The 18,613-nt window shown below is 40.1% G+C and overlaps 1 protein-coding gene across 2 annotated transcripts in view; it reads right to left on the bottom strand.

Annotated features, from left to right (window-relative positions):
- Positions 1-8,105: 8,105 nt before the first annotated feature.
- HS3ST5 (heparan sulfate-glucosamine 3-sulfotransferase 5) overlaps positions 8,106-18,613 on the bottom strand; it is a 195,691-nt gene continuing 185,183 nt past the window's right edge. For both annotated transcript variants that reach the window (XM_056344799.1, XM_056344798.1), the window contains 2 exons: positions 15,036-15,174; positions 8,106-9,856 (listed from right to left, as the gene is read on the bottom strand). In XM_056344799.1, coding sequence (XP_056200774.1) covers positions 8,926-9,856; positions 15,036-15,142 — 1,038 coding nt within the window. In that variant the 5' untranslated portion in view covers positions 15,143-15,174 and the 3' untranslated portion in view covers positions 8,106-8,925. The remainder of the gene's footprint in view (positions 9,857-15,035; positions 15,175-18,613) is intronic.

Below are 18,613 nucleotides of genomic sequence, written 5' to 3'. Positions count from 1 at the left end.
TACTTAGCTTTCCCCATACCATGTGAACACTTAAAATATCAGCCCTGTAATTCACTGTTCAAAGATGAAATACTGCAGAGTACCTGGTCTCATCTGTCTTCTGGAAACAGAGCTAGTGTTGGTTTCACTGTGCAGGCTGGTACGGTGTTCGTAAGCTTAGATGGTTTTAAATTGGCTGCTAAATTGCAGACCTAGAGCATCGATTCACACATGGGATTTTCTAGTTCAAGGGTGTCACTGCAAGACATTTGGGGTAACTGAGGATCATTTTTGCAATGTCTAAACTTTGTAACCAACTTGCAGAATTTGTAATCCCGGAGTAGGTGCTAGGTTACCTTTACCATCAGTAAGGATAGTGCTTTCTAATGATTCAGCAACCACTACAGTCCATGCCAGAAATATGAGTATAGCCTCTTACCTCTTCAAGACCTCGTGGCATCCATCCATTAGGCTTCCTGTGGAGGCTGTACAAGATCAGCTGGTGCTGAGCAAGCCTAGAAAATATTCATAGCACATAACCTACAGCCTTGCTTTGCCAGCAGTTCTGTTTTGTACTTGTCCCCCAAAATGGCTACCTTACACTGCAGAGTTTCCTCAGCTTGGGAGAATTTGAATGCTTATCTCATATTCAAAGAATATCCTAGCCATGGTGCAATTAGAAACAGCCCTTGGATGTAGCTCAGCGCACTTTTGAGGTTGACAAGAAAGCTGGCAGGAAGAGCCTTGTAGGCTAACAAACAGGGAGAGAAGGTACCTACAATTATATCCTACTCTTGTTATTGTTTCTACTCTTTTATGCAATATAAAAATGAATTGCTAATACTTTTATATATCAAGTAACTTAGCATTTTGTGTCATTGCTATTCTAATCCATTAAAATGGAGTAAAAGTAGAGATCTGGAGTGTTCAGGTAGCTCCAAGGCTTGGTAAGATCTCAGAGTAGATATATTCTGGATTTCTTTTAATATCTAAGTGTCAAAAGTGGAAGCGAACATGACAGCTGTGAAATACTCAATGTCAATTTACAACATTTTAAAATAAAGCCTGTGTAGTTTTGCAAAATGAAATTTTACTGGATCTTAAATATAAATGAACTTGTGTAAGTAGCTGTACTTGTTCCCCTTTTGTTATCAGTGGATAGAATGGCAGGCCACTGTGCCAGGGCAGACTGAATGCGTGCAGGTGGCAATTTTAGACTCCAGGATGGAAACAGTCAGACTTTTTCCCTAATCAGCAAGGGTGGAGGTTTCTCCTCCAGTTAATCCTGTGGGCCTTCAGAGCAAAGTGATTTAAATGAGCCTAAAGGTGTAACAGTAACTGCCTGTTGTATGGGGTATGTGTTGCTAATTACAGCTGACAGCAATGCTAATGACCTGTGGCTACCTCTTAGAAGACTGGCCTTACCATTCACTTAGACATATTATTTTTTTTTTACTTTTTTTTATTTCCTTTATCTTCTTGATGCAGGCTGGCCCTTTCAATGAATAGCAAATGTGGTGCTTTTCCTTTTTTGAGACAAATTATAGTTTTGCTTCACCAACCCTTTAGGTCTGGGCTGTTTCTTTGCGAGGCACTGTGATGCACCAGAGCCATTCAAAGTAAAAAGACTTTTTTTTCTGTTCCTGTAAAGCTATATTACTAGTGGAGCTACATTGAGGAGCTTGTAACAGCTGGAGCAATTTTCTGAAGATGAAGTTAGTAATAGTGCTGCTGCTAGTCCCACCTCTTATGAAATGCCTATCACTTTTTTCATATAGTAGGGAATTGTAAATTAAATCTTCTGTCTCCATGGGTTTGGAATAGAAACGATACCTTCACAGTTCAATGAAGTGGAAAGTCTTTCATCAGTAGAAAATCAACCAAGGAATCGGATGGCAAAGGCCTCATACATTACAAAACAGTTGTTTGCAATTAAGGCCAGGAGTAAGATGTGCATGAGTCTGTCATGTTCCTTTTTGTTTATTTAATCAGCCTGAGGCGTAACACTAGATGTTTTGAAGTGGCATTGTTTCCTTGTCATGTCTTATGATTTGCTGTGTATTACATGTACAGTATAAGTACTGTATCAATGGACTGCTATCTGTTCACAATATAGATGTGTCGTATTTTGCCTGAATCCTGATCAATAATCAGGACATTTTAACAGAAGCATTAACCTTCTAAAGTAGTGACCACTGCTGCTGAGGGGAGATTATTTTGAGAGTTGTTAGAGGGAATCAGCTAGGAATCACAAGGACATCAGCAGAATTAAATTCATTGTGCCACAATCTTTCTCTGCAGCCACGGTGGCAAAGACTGTGACAGCCTCTGCTGATATTTCTTTTTCTGTCTCACAAGACACACATTTCAGGGAGAGCTGTGGATCACTGTGCACCATGTGAGAGATCTTTCAACTGATATAAAGTTGAATGGAGGCAAAGCTGAACTGAAAGTAAGCTAGATATAAACTAAAAAGAGTCAGGTAGCTTGGTCAACATCAGCTCCTCAAGTCATGCTACTGCCTGTTGTAATAGGGATCTCGAAGAAGCAGGTAATCTTATTTACCATAAGCTAAGCATGGTGCAGCAGATGGATGACAGCATTCTAGTCTTTTCTGTCTTTCCTTGCACTTGGCAATTCAAGCGCTGAGAAAAGACTGGTATACAGACTGATAGCACATGGATGTTCTCTAAGGGCTTGACTCCTTCATCGGTGCACTATTGCAGAAAGAATTGAAAATCCTTTCTCTATTGATGTAAATAATGGTAGTTGTATGCTTTATTATGTCTGTCTCAAAGTTGTCAGAAGGTAAATCAGGCTTTAAAGAACAGATTAGCCAGAGCTGATCAGCTGGTAGAAGAATGCTATGGGAAGTGTTCAAGGCCAGGTTGGATGGATTTTTGAGCAACCTGGTCTAGTGGAAGGGTCCCTGCCCATGGCAGGGGAGTTATAACTAGACGATCTTTAAGGTCCCTTCCAGCCCAAACCATTCTAGGTTTCTATGAATATCACACATAAAGCATCTCCTCAAAGAAATTCATAAAGGAAGGAAAAATCAGCTTATAGGTAGTGATGATTGTTAGCCTGGATACATCACTATTTCAGTAACATGCATGAGCCTTCAGTAACAAAATCAAGTCCTTATAAAGCAATCTAAGACTCACTAGATCTATGTTGTTAAGGTTTTAAAGTATTTTTTTTCTCCTCTGTGAAGTAAACCTTACGCTATAGACTCCAAACAGTGACACTGAAGTAGAACTGCAGCTCAGTAGCCAGTTGGGGTTCTTGGAGTTGACAGGTACAATAACAAAAAATGTCTGACATCTGAAGTGGCATTGTTTCCTTGCCATGTCTTATGGTTTGCTGTGTATTACATGTACAGTATATGTACTATATATGTATGGTATGTGTGCTGTATCAAAGTCTGATATTAGTATTAAATTCTCTTTAAAGCATTTATATGAAGTCCTTTCCTTTGCAAACAAGCTCTTTAGAAAGTAAAATTTGCCATAATTTATTCTGCATCTGCAGTCTTTTACAAATCTGAGGACCAAGTTTGGTGAGGGATCTCCAATAAGTCTGAAATAGTGTGGCAAGTGTTTTTTATAAGAGTAATTGAGAATAATTAATAAAACCATAGCATTTTCAAAGTGAGTTAGGAGGGAAAATAAAACTACTATTACCATATCATTATATTCATTATCTTGCAAATTGATAGCATAGGAGAGTTTAGAGTGCAGCTCAGAAACGCTTTGTCAGTGGGTTCAAGGGGTTTCTGGCTAAGTGCACGGAAGAGGAGGGCACTCAGTGCTGCTACATCTGAAGACCACCCTCTCTCACTGGAGACATCCGATGACTGCAAACCATTGAAGCCTGCGAATGTCTTCATGCTTCCCTTGTCTTTATGTACTTCCTGAAGGATTAACTATTGGCCACTTCTACTGACAGATCCTGGTTTGAAAAGACCTTTGCTCTGACCCAGTGAAGTTTTAGTGATGTTACTCACCTTTTTAGGACAGGTTAGTCTTCTGCTGGCATAGTGAACTGAAGCAGCTCCATGTGGAAGGAGTAAACATGAGTCAGTGCAAAGGAGAGGGCTGGGAGGTTGTGTGGGCTGGGAGGTTGGGACCTTGGCAGGCATCAGCTGGGTTGACTTAAACTACTGTGGGATTGTAGGCTCCTACAAATCTGGCTTCTGAAGTTATTTTTGCACAGAAAAGAAATAGCATTTTATCCCATTTTAAATGAAAGCAGCGATACCACTCCCTGTAACATTCAACTGCTGACCTTTTCTTCATGAAGAAGGGTTATTTGTGAACTTGCTGGTCACTGTGGGTTTCTCAGTCATTGTACCAAAACCAGCAGCAGTGATTTGTAACAAGCAATGCTTCTGGATGATCCTTGCTCCAGCATTAGCTGCTTTAGGAGGAACTGGGCCTTGAACTTTTTCAAGTGGGTATTAAAAATCCCTTCCAGTGATGGCTCTGTCTTTAGCCTTCTCCAGAGAAGCAGATAATTCATTTCAGTCATATGTTACTGCTGGAACTTCAATGAGATATATCAGTTAAACTGCAAGCAAACACCTTTTGTTAGAGCACTCAACCCTACTGCATGGGAGATAAACCAGTTGCATGTGTGAAATCATGTCTGCAAAATAACTGGATGCAATGACTTCAGTGTGGAATTTAGGTACTCCACTTTAATAATAACTTTATTCCGTTAAATTGAAAATATCTGGAAGCAGAATTGTGGAATTTAGAAAGGCCTCAAATGCATGAAATCTTTAAGCTTAACACCATAGGTCTGTGAGCATTGAAGTAGTAAAGGCTTGTCTATTACAAAAGCATCATTTGAAAGCTTCATACAAACCAGCAACTTTATAGGAGCTTTATTCTGTCACTGTTGCTAACATTTAATTGTTAGAATAAAATAGTTCTAGCTTGCTAAGTAATGATCTCAACAAGTCTCATTAGTATCAAGGAACCTATATTGAGGACAGGGAAATTAAGTTTCTCTAAAATTTTATTGTCATGTGTTTGTGGGTTGATTGAACTTTTTCTTCGGTTTTCTTCAAATTATGATCTACACTTTGGTTTTAATATAACTCAAATCAAAAAGGAGAAGCAATATAAGTTAAATCTTTATCACGTACATTCAGACATGAATCTTTTGCATTCACTAAGCAGTCCACATGTTCTGGGTATATCCCTAAGGCATGTGTCTACTGTAAGTAGCTGATAATGTAATTTGGAACTGCAGAGAATTTAAATAATAGGCATATATGAACAAATTTTAATGGCTGTATTCCTCAAGTTTATTGGTGTACCTTACAGTCTTGCTGTAGACAATACCATGCAAGAGACATTGTTTACTGTGAGCTTCTTGAAAAGAGCTTCACTAAATTCTTTTTTCTGGAAGTTTACCTGCTATGGACCTTGAATTACTATACCTTCTGCCACTCATCATAGCTGAGGTCATCCAGAATGGGAAAAAGAAAGATTTCTTTAAGTTACTTCCTCACCTTCTCCAATAATAGAGGGTTCCAGTAAGTTGCATGGGCTCCCAATATGAGTTAGGTCAGCTAGCCAGGGAGTAAACATGCACAGTAGTGCTTCCACAGTTTGGGTTTGAACAGGGATTGGACTGGCTTGTGGCACTGAGCTTGGACCTTTGTGGTCAGTGCAATGCTGAACTAATGGGTAATACTGAAGAAGAACATTAATAGTAGAGGGAGACTTTCACAAGGATCACAGAGTGGTTGAGGTTGGAAGGGGGGTCCAACCCCCTGCTTAAGCAGGACCACCAAGAGCCAGTTGCTCAGAACTGTGTTCAGATAGCTTTTGAATATCTCCAGTGATGGAGACTCTGCAACCTTTCTGGACAACCTGTGCCAGCTCTTTGTCAGCCTCACAGTAAAAAAGTTTCCTGCTGTTCAGATGGTGCCTCCTGTGTTTCAGTTTGTGATCGTTGCCTCTTAAAAATCTTGGAGTACTATAATGAAATATGTTGCCAAAAATGTCTCTCTTGTACGCTTAGACATCATGGCAAAAAAAGAAAAAGGAAAAAAAAAACAAAGGAAAAAGTCCATTAAAATAGGCAAATACATTTTCATCGTGCTTATTCTGCTTTCCTTAAGAAAAGGCAGTGTAGTGGGTTACTGTTAAATGAATCATTGATCTCCAAATGTCAGTCCTTTATATACTTATATACTGATTTCTGAAAATACAATTTCAATTGAATCTCTGATATTCTTTTATGCTGCAAACTGTTGTTCTATGTAGTTTAAATAGCAGCTGGGACAATCTGATAAAAACGCACAGAAATATTAGCAGTTTTTTATCCAAACATTTATCAAAGCTGTGAAGACTGCTATTTGACAGTACAGAAAATATGAAAGATGCAAGTCTTTAGAGAACTTGAATACTGTAAGTTAACAGCTGCAACTTCATATAGCTGTGCATCACTCTGCAATCATAAACTCCAGCTAAGAGTGCTCTTCCCAGTCTGAACAGTCATGATCAATTTGAATAGAAATTATTCACTCAGGATTTGGAAAGCAAAGCAAGGAGGTTGCAATGAATTATTCACAAATTGCTCCCGAAAAGGTAAATACCATAAGGTCAGAACTTCTCAAACTGGTTATGAATACTGCAGCAAAACCCCCATTAACCTAGCAGTGTGCTTTGGGTGGTGCGTTGGATCTGTGTATTAAGAACCAGTCTTGAAATTTTCTCTTCACTAGGTAATGTCAGAAAGAGTTGAGGACATTGCACTGAAGGCTCAGTGGAAGTGTATCAGTTAGATCACAGTCTCCGTGATTTTTCTGATCAGTGCAGAGAGATATTAATTTAATATGCATATTTCATGTTTAGAGGTAACTTTGGCCTAATTTGTCCCTTTCATTGAAAATAACATTTCAGCCTTCAGTCATAGTTTGCAGCCAGGACTACATGAAGCCAGTATCACCCAAAGCCATCTGGAATCTGTCTGCTCACCTGAAGATCGTGAAAATGTAAAATTGGATAAAATCTCCTCATTGATTGCTATGAGATGAGTTAAATATCTCCGCCTTTATGTCTGGATGTGGGCGGGATAAATGGCTCTCATACAGGAAAACAGTGAGTAGTATTGTAGCTACTGCGGAAAATTTCACATATGCTCTACCGTGTTGTGTTGGCAAGGCTCTGAAGCAGCATGAAGAAAGGGCACATTGCTCACAGTGCTAGCACATATGATTAAAGATACAGCAAGACAAGCAGCAATCTCTCACAAGAGTTTTAAAAATCACTTATTTAGAAAACCAATGCTTCCAAATCACGAGCAAGATAAACAGCCCACAGGGAAAACTTATTTTATTAGAATCTGAACTACCAGCTACTCTGATACTGTAGCTCAGAATATTCAGATGTTCTGGATACTTCCAAAATCTGTGTCCCCATCAATCTTTAGATGTTGGTTTTAAAGTGGTTGGTTTGGGGTGTTTTTTCTCTTTTTTTTTTTTCTTGTTTTAAAGGAAATTTTTCAATTGCTTTTATACTTTTGCTTATGAGTCTTTAAGAGCCATACAATGTATAAAGCATGAAAATACTCATTTCCTGAGCTAATTTCTTGTCCCTTACTGAATGGGAACATGACCTATCTGTACCAGTAATAACACTGTGGTTGGTTGGTTGGAGCAAGTGCATATATTACTAGATAAAAGCAGAGGTATCACAATTGTTTTCTTTGACTTGTGGAACATCACCAGCTTTTGGTGTTGAAATCTCTATAACTCTTCTTCTAATCTTGTCTGTCTGTCATCTTGGTTTTAATGGTGGCTCTGCTTTTTTGATGCACCTGGTTATAGTACACTTTTGCAGTCATTCTTTAGCCTCACGGGCTACTGCAACTGTATTAATTATAGCAAACTGCTGCAACAGAACAGCAATAATGTTCTCTGAGGTGTGCATTACACCAGATTCCCAGATGGATGAGTTTTTTAATAAACTCAGCTTCACTGCACGTATCAGTTTTCTCAACCATCTAGAAACCAAGTTTACGTGTGCAGCGCTCTCTCATACCCATGCACATGATCTGTCTGGGCTAAGGGACCACGCTGATGTACATCAAGCAAAGGTGAAAAGCCATTGCACATATAGGTAATTTTAATCCATTCCATTTTTAAATACCACAATAAATTTAATTTTCACAATAAATTAAATAGCCATATTCAGTTTACAAAATAGAATTACTTAGTGTGAAACCAGTATTTACAAACATTGTACACTATGTACACAATGTTTAGCTTTGTTGACACACAAGCATAGAATTAAAAATTATTTGACCTTTTTTTGACACATGATTGACATGCTACAAGTGACACTATGGTCCATACAATAAAACAATAGTGCAAACTCACCACAGGAACTCTGAAACAATGTTGTTTGTATGAGATAAGATATTAATTTCAAATAATAAGAAAATAGTACTATCCACTCTCATTGTAAAAATTCAGCACTGTGTGTAAAGTGTCAGTATTCCTTTAGCAATATACATACCAAATATAGCCTGAAGATTATGTTTGCTCACAGCTTCACAGACTTTTGACATGAATTTTAATGGCATGACTAACATTCTTATTAGATCAATAAGTATGTCACATAAACACTTCACTAAGTGAGAGGAATACTGACCCTTTTGACGGTGTCTGACTTTATTTCCCTAAATACCTCCTTTCCCTTTATTATTATATCTTAAAAGATACAACTATGCTGACAGTAAATTTATGTTAGTTACTATTCTGTAGAAAAAATTGATCCCACCATATATTTGGTCACACACTGCATATGTACACGTATGCATGAAAAAAAGTTACTTTGATAGCCGTGTCTATGAAAAGTGCATATTTTAGCAGAGACATTTATTGCATGCCTCAGGTGCAACAGAAAGTGTGGTATGAAATTTAGTCTAGGGCCAGTTAAATGTCCTCCCAGTGATCTGATAAAATTTTTGATTAAAAGGATGAAAGAACTTGCGCAATTTGGTAATGACAGAGGTGTCCACCTCTGGATGGATGCGTCCCTTGCTACCCGCCAGGCACTTGTTAAAGACAATGTTAAATCGCAAGCAGTAAAACCCTCTGGTGGCATTGAAGTATAAATTGTACTGACTTATCCTTGGAGGAAGATTTAGGAACTTCTCAACCAGCTGGAGTTCTGGCAGTGGTTCTGTGATGAGCCGGTCGCCGTCCACTATATGAAACTGCTCGATTGGGAAGTATTTTAACCATCTCTCCAGATGTTTTGTGTAGATGCTGGTTCTCACCGCCTTATACTTAGTGTTCACTTCGCAGGTATTAGGATCAATAGCCAGCTTCTCAAATTTGTAGTAAGTTTTGTTCTTTCTTTCCTTACCTTCCAGCACCTGAGTGTAATCAGAAATAGCTCTTGTGGTAGGTTCCCTGACAATGATCAATAATTTGATAGATGAGTTCATTTTGTAAATCCTTTCAGGTACTTCCTCAGTAATAAAATATGCAGGGCTTTTCTCAATTGTTATTTGATGAGGGTAAGAAAAAGGCATTTTTTTCCGGTACCACTCGATCCCCTTGGCATAGTTCTCATCATTGTCAAAGAAGTGAATCTCTTGAGAAGCTTTGACCACTGCGGGATGAAGGTTCAGCATCTCCAGCAGTGCTCGGGTGCCTCCTTTCCGCACCCCAATGATAATGGCCTTGGGGAGCTGCTGAACCAGATTGTGCAGTCGTATTTGTTCCTTGGTGGCATTGCCCTTTCGGAATTCATGGAGAAGCCCTCGCTTGAACTGCAGAGCTCGCAGTGGGATTTCGTCCTGGCTGCGGGGTCCAAATCGACCGTCAATGGGGCAGAGGGGCTGCAGTCTGCAAGCAAAATAAGAGATATTTGTAAAAAGAGGGGATCTCTTAAGGTAAGTTTTCCACGTAAGGCAATCACGCTCTTGGAAACCTTTTGCAATGTAATGTGATGTGTCCATCTTTCAATTTTTATTTTATTCTGCTCACGGTTAAATTGTTTGCAAATGGTTTGATTATTCTGGTATTTCGCTGTGATTTAGCTGAGTAACTCCTGACTCCACCCTTCTGGTCTTTGCAGGCATAGGCACTACGATCACTGTTCTCAGGGCTCTTGAACCTTGCCTCACCTCCCACATTCCTCATTATTTTGTGATTGCTTTGGCAGTTTTTAAAGCATTCTGAGATTAATTTTATTTGGTCATTTTGATCTGATAATCCAGTTCATTTAAGTCATCTCTTTCAAATGCTTTTTCTATTCTAGCCTGAATTCTTTCCTGTGCTTCCCATTGTGTTGACTTTATTAGCTGCTGATCCAGAATTGGCTTTTTTAGTGAAAAGGAGCAAAAGGGATAAAAACCAGCTTTCTAGGCATAACCTTTCAGGGTTTTCCCTCTTCTTAAAAAGATGTGCAGTGTTTTCCCTGCAAATCAGAATCGGAAAGATCAAGGTTCTGAACCTTGAACCAGACATGATAAGCAAGGCACAGAAAGAATGGCAAGAAAAGTTTTTAAAAATACATTTATTACATCTTTACATCAATGATTTTCTTATCATCATTTATTATCCTCCAGTGAACTTCATTTTGTGCCTTACGGTTTCTTCTTTTGCGCCTGCATTTTTGTGCTTCTCTTTTATGTTCACCTGCAATTATTATTTCACCTGTTTTCCACTTTACTAATGCTCCCTTCTTGTAATTCATGTCACTGTATGCGAGAAATGATGCAGTAAGAAAAAAGTTAAAATTTTGCTACTACAGAACCTTGAATAAGCCCTCACCTCCACTCCCAAATCAGCACTTTGGTCATTATACAGGCCAATATTGCACTGAAGACTAAATTGGTGTGTAGACAGAGCTTCCACAGTCCTACAGAAAAATATTATTAATAATTTTGCAGATCCATGCTCTCCAAAATTAAGGATATGTAAGAACAAAGGTTGCCTAGGCAATTTTAATATGAGCTCACTGTGCATGTATATTATGATACGGTTCTTAAATTACATGGCCACATGCTATTATTTTTTGCAGGACCCCTGCCTCAGCTAGCATACCAGATGGGCTGATGCTCATTAATAGCTGTTTAGGTATTCAGGATTTATTCTGGTTTCTCAGCATGTGGCCCCTCACTCACTCACTGTATATTATTCAAACCCTGCTTTTGGGACAGAATTACTTATTTCTTTATGGCTTTTCCATCCATCACTGCTTGTTGGGATCTCTAATTTGACACTGACGTTAGGACAATGGATGGTTTGGACAAAGTAAGTTTGATCCCCCTGGCTGACCTGCTAGCTGTTTCCTTGATTATCCAGATGCTGAGAGATAGATATAGCCTGTCCAGACAGAGCCGAAGAAATAACCCAGATGACATTGCTGAGTTCACATAAACTCTGGCTAAGTCCTGCAAGACTAATTAGAAGTTGTGATGAGCAGTGAGTTCCTGTTGTTATTTCTTTTCTCAAGTTTCTAGTCTCTTCTTTTCCTTTACTATCTGCCACCTACTGAATAAGAGCCTGACTTGGTGACGAAGGCTGAATCATTGAAACGCTGATGCAAACCTGCCAATTGAAAAACCCAAAACCAAACCCAAAACGAAGTAGAAAGCAATGTCTTGACTTAACAGTGGTACAATTTGATCAGACTGTGGTGTGGCTGGCAAGACAGTCTTTCTGCAGCAGCGAGGTGGCAGTTAAAAGCATAAGAAACAGAAGCTGCAATTGCTAACTCTGTTCTTCTCTTCCCTCTCCTTCTGTGTATTTGTTATTTGTTTTCAAGCAAAGAGGATTCCACAACAGCAGTTCCAGACCCATCTCAACTAATTTTATCTCTTTTTTTTCTCAAAAAGACAGTTATCACTGCCTTCAGTGTAACACAACAGCTTGTCAAACAGGGTGGTTTCCTTTAAAAGTAAATAAATACTCAAGATATCCTCTAGCCTACGGGAAAAGATTGGATGTCGTTAAAAGTCCTTCCTCTACCCTTTACCTTTCAGGTTTTTTACTCTCCCCTTTCATCTCCTCTATCTAAACAACAAAAATTAGCCTTTAAAAAGATCCGGGCAGTGGTGGTACTAAGCAGGCAGTCAGATCTTGGTAGTTGAATCCCCAAATGTAACTATTTGCTGTTACATTGCAACATGTTAATATTTGTTATTATCTGAGTAATATTTTCCATTAAAATAAAAGCCTTTAAAAAAAAATTACATGACCTTTATTATATCACTGAGTTGCTCTCCCAAAACAGGCAATTTCTCAAACTGCTACAGTAAAACTCCACAAACATTCTTCTTGAGAAAACCCACCATAAAACAACTCATCTGAGAGAACTGTATTTTTCACAAATTTCAAAACAGCTAAAATAAAGCCGGACAGACTTAATGACAAGTAGCAGTGCTGTCTCTCCTGATCCAGAATACTTGCTATTTTTCTTCCAATGGAGGCGTCAGAGTGGCAAAAGATTGTAAACCTGGTTCCAGCCGGAGCAATTTGGCGCATGGAAATCCGGTATGGAGGTTCCCCATACTGACTGTGAGGGAGTCGGGCAACTCAAAGACTGAACCAGATCTTCTCAAAATTGCCAGGCACAGAATCTATTTGAGCTTTCACTTACTAAACAGCTCCGTGAACTCAGGATCTGCAGGACGGTGGCTGCCTCTCGAGGGAAGTGCTCAGCTTATCAAACTTGATGACTCGATGAATTTGATAAACTAGTGGCAGTTTCCCTTTGGGCCTAAGAAAATTCAAAACATTCCTGTTGAAGAGCCCAATCTGAGGCTGTTAAATGTGGGCCACTGATGTATGTGATATAAGAATTATTTACTTTTAAAAAAAAAAACAGAGGGGAAAAAATGTAAATATCTACCGTAAAAAACAAGGAAGAATTTGAAACACAGAGGATGTTAGTGAAATCCTTACAAACACTTAACAAATCTTGGCCTTGGGGTAAGGAACAGACACCATAAACACCTCAAGCTGGGGCACAACAAGATAAACTCCAGGAGAACTAAGTGGTTAATGAGACTAAACAGGAAATTACTGAAACTAGGTGTGAACTACCCTGATTAGCATACTACAAGGTCTACCCTCGAGCAAATAGAGCCCCCTCCCCACAGAACATGTGCGGTGGAAAAAAGGAACACTGTACCTTTAAATGGAGATGAGGCTTGTAAGAACCTATGAAAATTAAGTGTGACTAAATGTAATTGTAAACAGTTTTTCAAAGTGTATAAAAAGTTTTGCTATGTGTGAAGAGGCAGGTTGGCTTTGTGGATTACCAGCCAGCACCCGTCTCTGTGCAGACATGCAATAAGCAAATATCTTGACTCTGTGTGTGGATCAGCTCTTGCACACTGTGTGAAGAATCCAGATTTGGGATAATACCAGCTCTCTTGTTCAAATTAGATCAGCATAAATTATTGGAGCCATTCAGCATCCTTTTACTGACAGACTCAACGAGTTTGGATTTTGCCCTAGTGCTGAGGCAGAAGAGCATTTCCAGTTAATTCATCTGTGTCTCATCCTTTCTAGTTTCTCTTTCTCTCTCTCATTTTCATACCAAGTCCAAATACAAAAGGACTGATTTTTAGCAGTGTGGTATTTTTCGCACTGGATAATGCAAAAGAATGAAACAGAATTTTACTGTCATTGGCAACATTATATATGAAACCAGTGGAATTCAGTGCCGCAGGAGGTCAGCAAGTCAAATACTGTGGCAAGATAATTTTATAGCCATCAGTAAATTCTGTAGATGTGCAAGCATAGATAATAGCATAAGGTTAATTAGATTTCATGCCTCTGAACATAAAATATACTTTTGAAAGAGCCGGTAAGGATTTCTGCCTCCATTTACAGAATGACATTATTCTCAGTGAAGTTTTCACCTCTGAAGCATCAGAGGTGCTTTGACCACCAAGGGAAAGAAGATATAAATTCTGGGGCTTAATTTGCAATGCATTTGGTCTTAGCTGAGTACACGGTCTCCCTCTTCTTCTGCAATGGATTTAAGCAGCTGAAGAAGGCACTCAGTGATCTCGGATGGAGCTCAACATTACCTAGCAATGGACACTAGGGAGCTCTGGTTTTGATTCACTTTCCACACACTCCATGTTCACACAGCATTGTGTCTCAATTTTGAACTCAATTAATACTTTCCTTTATTTAAAAGAAGGACACTAGAGCATTAGCACTGGCAAGCTTTCTACCAGCTTCTGGAAATCTTGAAGTCTTGTTTCATTCATTCTTTTGAAAGAGCTTTTTTATATCCTGTCTTTGTGTAGCACCTAACAGACCAAACCCGGGTCATTTTTAGGGTGACAGAAACAGTGACGTTGGTGCAGGTAGCGCTACTGCTGCCCTGTCAATAACCAGCCAAAACTCAGCTTGGTCGAAAGTGCCAAATAGTTTTTGATTTTCTCTGCTGGATTTTCTACTGCTCTCCAGGAAATCACTTGCAGAGAAAACCCACTTATTTAGCACATTCAGCTCCAGAAAATACTGGATAATTAACATAGTTAAAATTCTGAAACCCTGAAGCAATCTTTCAAGTGAAATAGTATTCAAAACTTGACGAGCTACTCTGTAGGCTCATACTTAATTTTAACTACCACTGTAGCACATTAATTGCTTGCTCATAAATTTAGAAAAGACGATATATAAATACATCATAACTGTTTTGCTGAAACTAGAGGTCAACACACAGATGCACACAAACAAAAATGAGTTACTGTAATGACATTTTTACTGGATGCTGTTTTATTTCTTCTCTGAAAACAAGTGTCAGTGTGCTTAGAATACAAATGGACAGACAGAAATTCTTCAACAGTGATGACCTGTGACTCTATTTTCCTATTTTCTTCTCCAAAGAGGCGGAAAGAACAGTGAAAACTACTACTAGAATAGACAGTCTTTCTGTCTATCTATATGAGTAGACACTACAACAGGAAAGAAGGAAAAAAAAGGAAAATAAATCAGATCCTTGAAGCAAAAACTTGAACAATCCTAGTCCATTTATTATTAAAAAAGAACTTACCTATCCAAGCTCCCAACTCTGGCAACTAGATATAGGAGACTTCCAATAGCAAGGCTGCCTAGCACAAAGAGCTTCTGTCTCAGCAACGCCTGCTGTTTGAATAGCATGGCCCTCCATCAATCTTCAGGACTTCTTCAGTCTGCAGAGACAACAACACATAAAATACTCATTGGAAAGCAATATGCAAGATAATGTTTAGTCAGTTGTTGCAAGTGATTAAGCCACACTTGCGAAATCTTTTTAAACTGCAAAATAATGAGTTAAAACTGTTTTGTTTGCTACTGTTTTTCTGTCCTACATGGTAACACCGGGCAATATATCTGGGATAGGATGACAATTCTAGAAGTGATAGTTCAGCTACACCCACCATTACTAGGGCTGTCTGGTAGCCCCACTGTGGGTCTTGACTGTGTAGAGGCTTGTACTGTAATAGGATCTCTTCTTAGGTAAATATGTTTAGAATTTAAGCCCTTCAGAATCAGCCTGGTTTAGATTTCAACAGAGATTTAAATGCTCTGCTGTCAAATGAGGCAGAAGGCATCAGGAGTTAGGCTTGCAGGTTCTGTGCATACAGTGTATGGGGGCACATTTGCTCTGTCTCTACTATTATTAGAGTGTAAGCTGGAGGGGTCTGTGCCAGCAAGCTCACGATGACAGACCTAAGAAGCATGTAGCTGGGGTGGGCACAACAATGATTTTTGACACCAGTGCATCCTACCAGCTCTCCCTGTGCTGAGTGTCAGCTTGGGCTGTTCTGCAGAGAACCTCTTAAGCGCCTCATCTGCCTGACACCAGCCTTGGCTGTTCACCTCAGAAGCGGCTGGGACACAAACTGGCATCCTTGAACTGCCTATAATCCCCAGATTTCAGCAACACCAAAGCATAGACTTAATGGTTTGGTTTTTTTTTTCTGATGTGCTCCAGAGACGACCTAAAGCCCACAAATGAACTTTGCTTCAAATACTTTAGATATGAGGCAGGCAGGAGTCAAAAGATAATGACTTTGTGCCAGGAAGATTCAACTAGAATCACCAGGAGTCCCTAGGTAAGGTAGAAGGAAGAGCTGAGTAAACCTGTTTGTCTTTAGCTTGACTCTTCCCTAAGCCTGAGGTTTGTGCTCAGGACTGCAGACCTGTTTAGGAGACTCAGCTGCATGCCTAATACCTTCTTACAAGGTATACTGAGGAGAACGATCAACTCTTCTTTTCAAGAGCACAGCCCAAGATAATGTGGTTCTTCACTCTGTACCAGTCCTTGGCTTTCTTATAAATATAAAAGACAATTAAATTCAAATCCTCTCACTGGCTTAGGGAATGTAAAGCCATATCATCTACCTACTGAACGAACGCTTTAATCACCAAATTGATCCTCTTGATACAAAAAAAAATATAAACTTGAATCACTTGAACTGCTCATCCATAGTCTAACTTACTCAGCCAGTGAATGTTTAATGTATTATGGAGTAGTTTCCACAGAAATGGCTTTTTATCTGGATTTTGACCAGACTTACTTTGAACCCATTTCTATGTCGTTTCCTATGTTTTACTACTAGCAAAGCTCCTTTTGCAGCTCACTTTCCTCTTTTCCAGCCTCAGGATTTACATCAAGCAAGACTGGGATAGAGTATTGTAAGCATATAGCTATATAGAGAAGCAGAGTAGGTAGTGAGAGTACAGTGTTTGACTGGCCACTGTTAAACAGAGCCTACAAATGTTTCTTTGTTCTGCCCATACTTTTAAATTTTTTTACCAAGAAAGCTCTCATGAGACTCCAGGATATAGTTTGGGAGCTACTACAACCCAGGGACAATTCCCAATAAGCAGTATGGATGCAGCCTGCTTGCCTTAGTGCTGGCTTGACTTTAATGGTATGGAAGCAGGTCACTCTGTACTGGTTGTCTTCAAGGGTGGCATAGTAATTCCCAAGCACATTTATTTTACTGCTATAGAGACAGCCTTTGTAAGACCAGCCCATCATCTCTTGATAAAAGAGCCATGCCACACTGAAGCTCTGAGTCTGACTGAATCTCTAACACACTAATACCCAAACCACAGAAGGCAAAGGCAGGCAGAATGAAGAACCACCCACTGTAGAAGAAAATTGGGTTCAAGACCATCTAAGGAACCTGAAGGTGCACAAGTCCATGGGACCTGGTGAGATGCATCCACACGTCCTGAGGGAAGTGGTGGATGAAGTGGCAAAGCACTATCCATCATGTTTGAGAAGTTGTGGCAGTCTGGTAAAGTTCCCATGGACTGGAAAAGGGGAAATGTAACTCCCATTTTTAAAACGGGAAATAAGGAAGACCTGGGAAACTACAGGCCAGTCAGTCTCACCTTGGTGCTCAGCAAGATCATGGAGCAGACCCTCCTGGCACATGGCAAATAAGGAGTTGATTGGTGACAGCCAACATGGCTTCACTAAGGACAAATCTTCCCTTGCAGATTTGGTGGCCTTCTATGACAGGGTTATAGCCCTGATGGATGAGGGAAGAGCAACTGACATCATCTAACTGGACTTGTGCAAAGCTTTTGACACTGTTCCACATCGCATCCTTGTCTTTAAACTGAAGAGACATGGATTTGATGGGTGAACCACTCAGTGGATAAGGAATTGGGTGGATGGTTGCACTCAAAGAATTGTGGTCAACGGCTCAATGTCCAAGTGGAGACCAGTGATGAGTGGTATTCTTCAGGGGTTGGGATTGGGTCTGGTGCTGTTCAACATCTTTGTCAGTGACATGAAGAGTGGGATTGAGCTCATCCTCTGCAAGTTTGCTGGTGACACCAAGCTGTGTGATGTGGTTGACACTCTGGAGGGAAGGGATGCCATCCAGAGGAACCCTGTCAGGCTTTAGAGGTGGTCCTGAGTAAACCTCATGAAGTTCAACAAGGCCAAGTTCAAGGTCCTGAACTTGGGACAGGGTAATGCCCAGAATCAATACCAGCTGAGCAGAGAATGGGTTGAGAGCAGCCCTGAGGAGGACTTGGGGCTGCTGGTGGATGAACAGCTCAACATGGACCAACAATGTACAGTTGAAGCCCAGAAAGCCAACAGAATCCCAGGCTGCATCAAAAGAAGCATGGCCAGTAGGTCAAGGGAAGTGATTCTCTCCCTCTACTCTGCTCTTGTAAGACCCCACCTGGAGTACTGTGTTCAGCTCTGGGGTCCCCAACAGAAGAAGGACATGGACCTGATGGAGCAAATCCAGAGCAGGGCCATGAAGACAATCAGAGGGCTGGAGCACCTCTCCTATAAAGAAAGGCTGAGAGATGGGTTTTTTTCAGCCTGGAGAGGACAAGGCTCCAGGGGGACCTTATAGCAGCCTCCCAGTACATAAAGGGGACCTACAAGAGAGCTGGAGAGGGACTTTTTACAAGGGCACATAGTGATAGGAGAAGGGGAATGGCTTTAAGATGAAAGAGGGCAGATTTAGATTAGATATTAGGAAGAAATTCTTCACTGTGAGGGTGGTGAGGCACTGGAACAGGCTGCCCAGAGAAGCTGTGGACGCCCCATCCCTGGAAGTGTTCCAGGCCAGGCTGGATGGGGCCGTGAGCAACCTGGTTTAGTGAAAG

This window comes from Falco biarmicus, chromosome 6, assembly GCF_023638135.1.
Source record: "Falco biarmicus isolate bFalBia1 chromosome 6, bFalBia1.pri, whole genome shotgun sequence".
NCBI lineage: Eukaryota > Metazoa > Chordata > Aves > Falconiformes > Falconidae > Falco > Falco biarmicus.
This window is presented reverse-complemented; position numbering and strand designations above follow the sequence as displayed.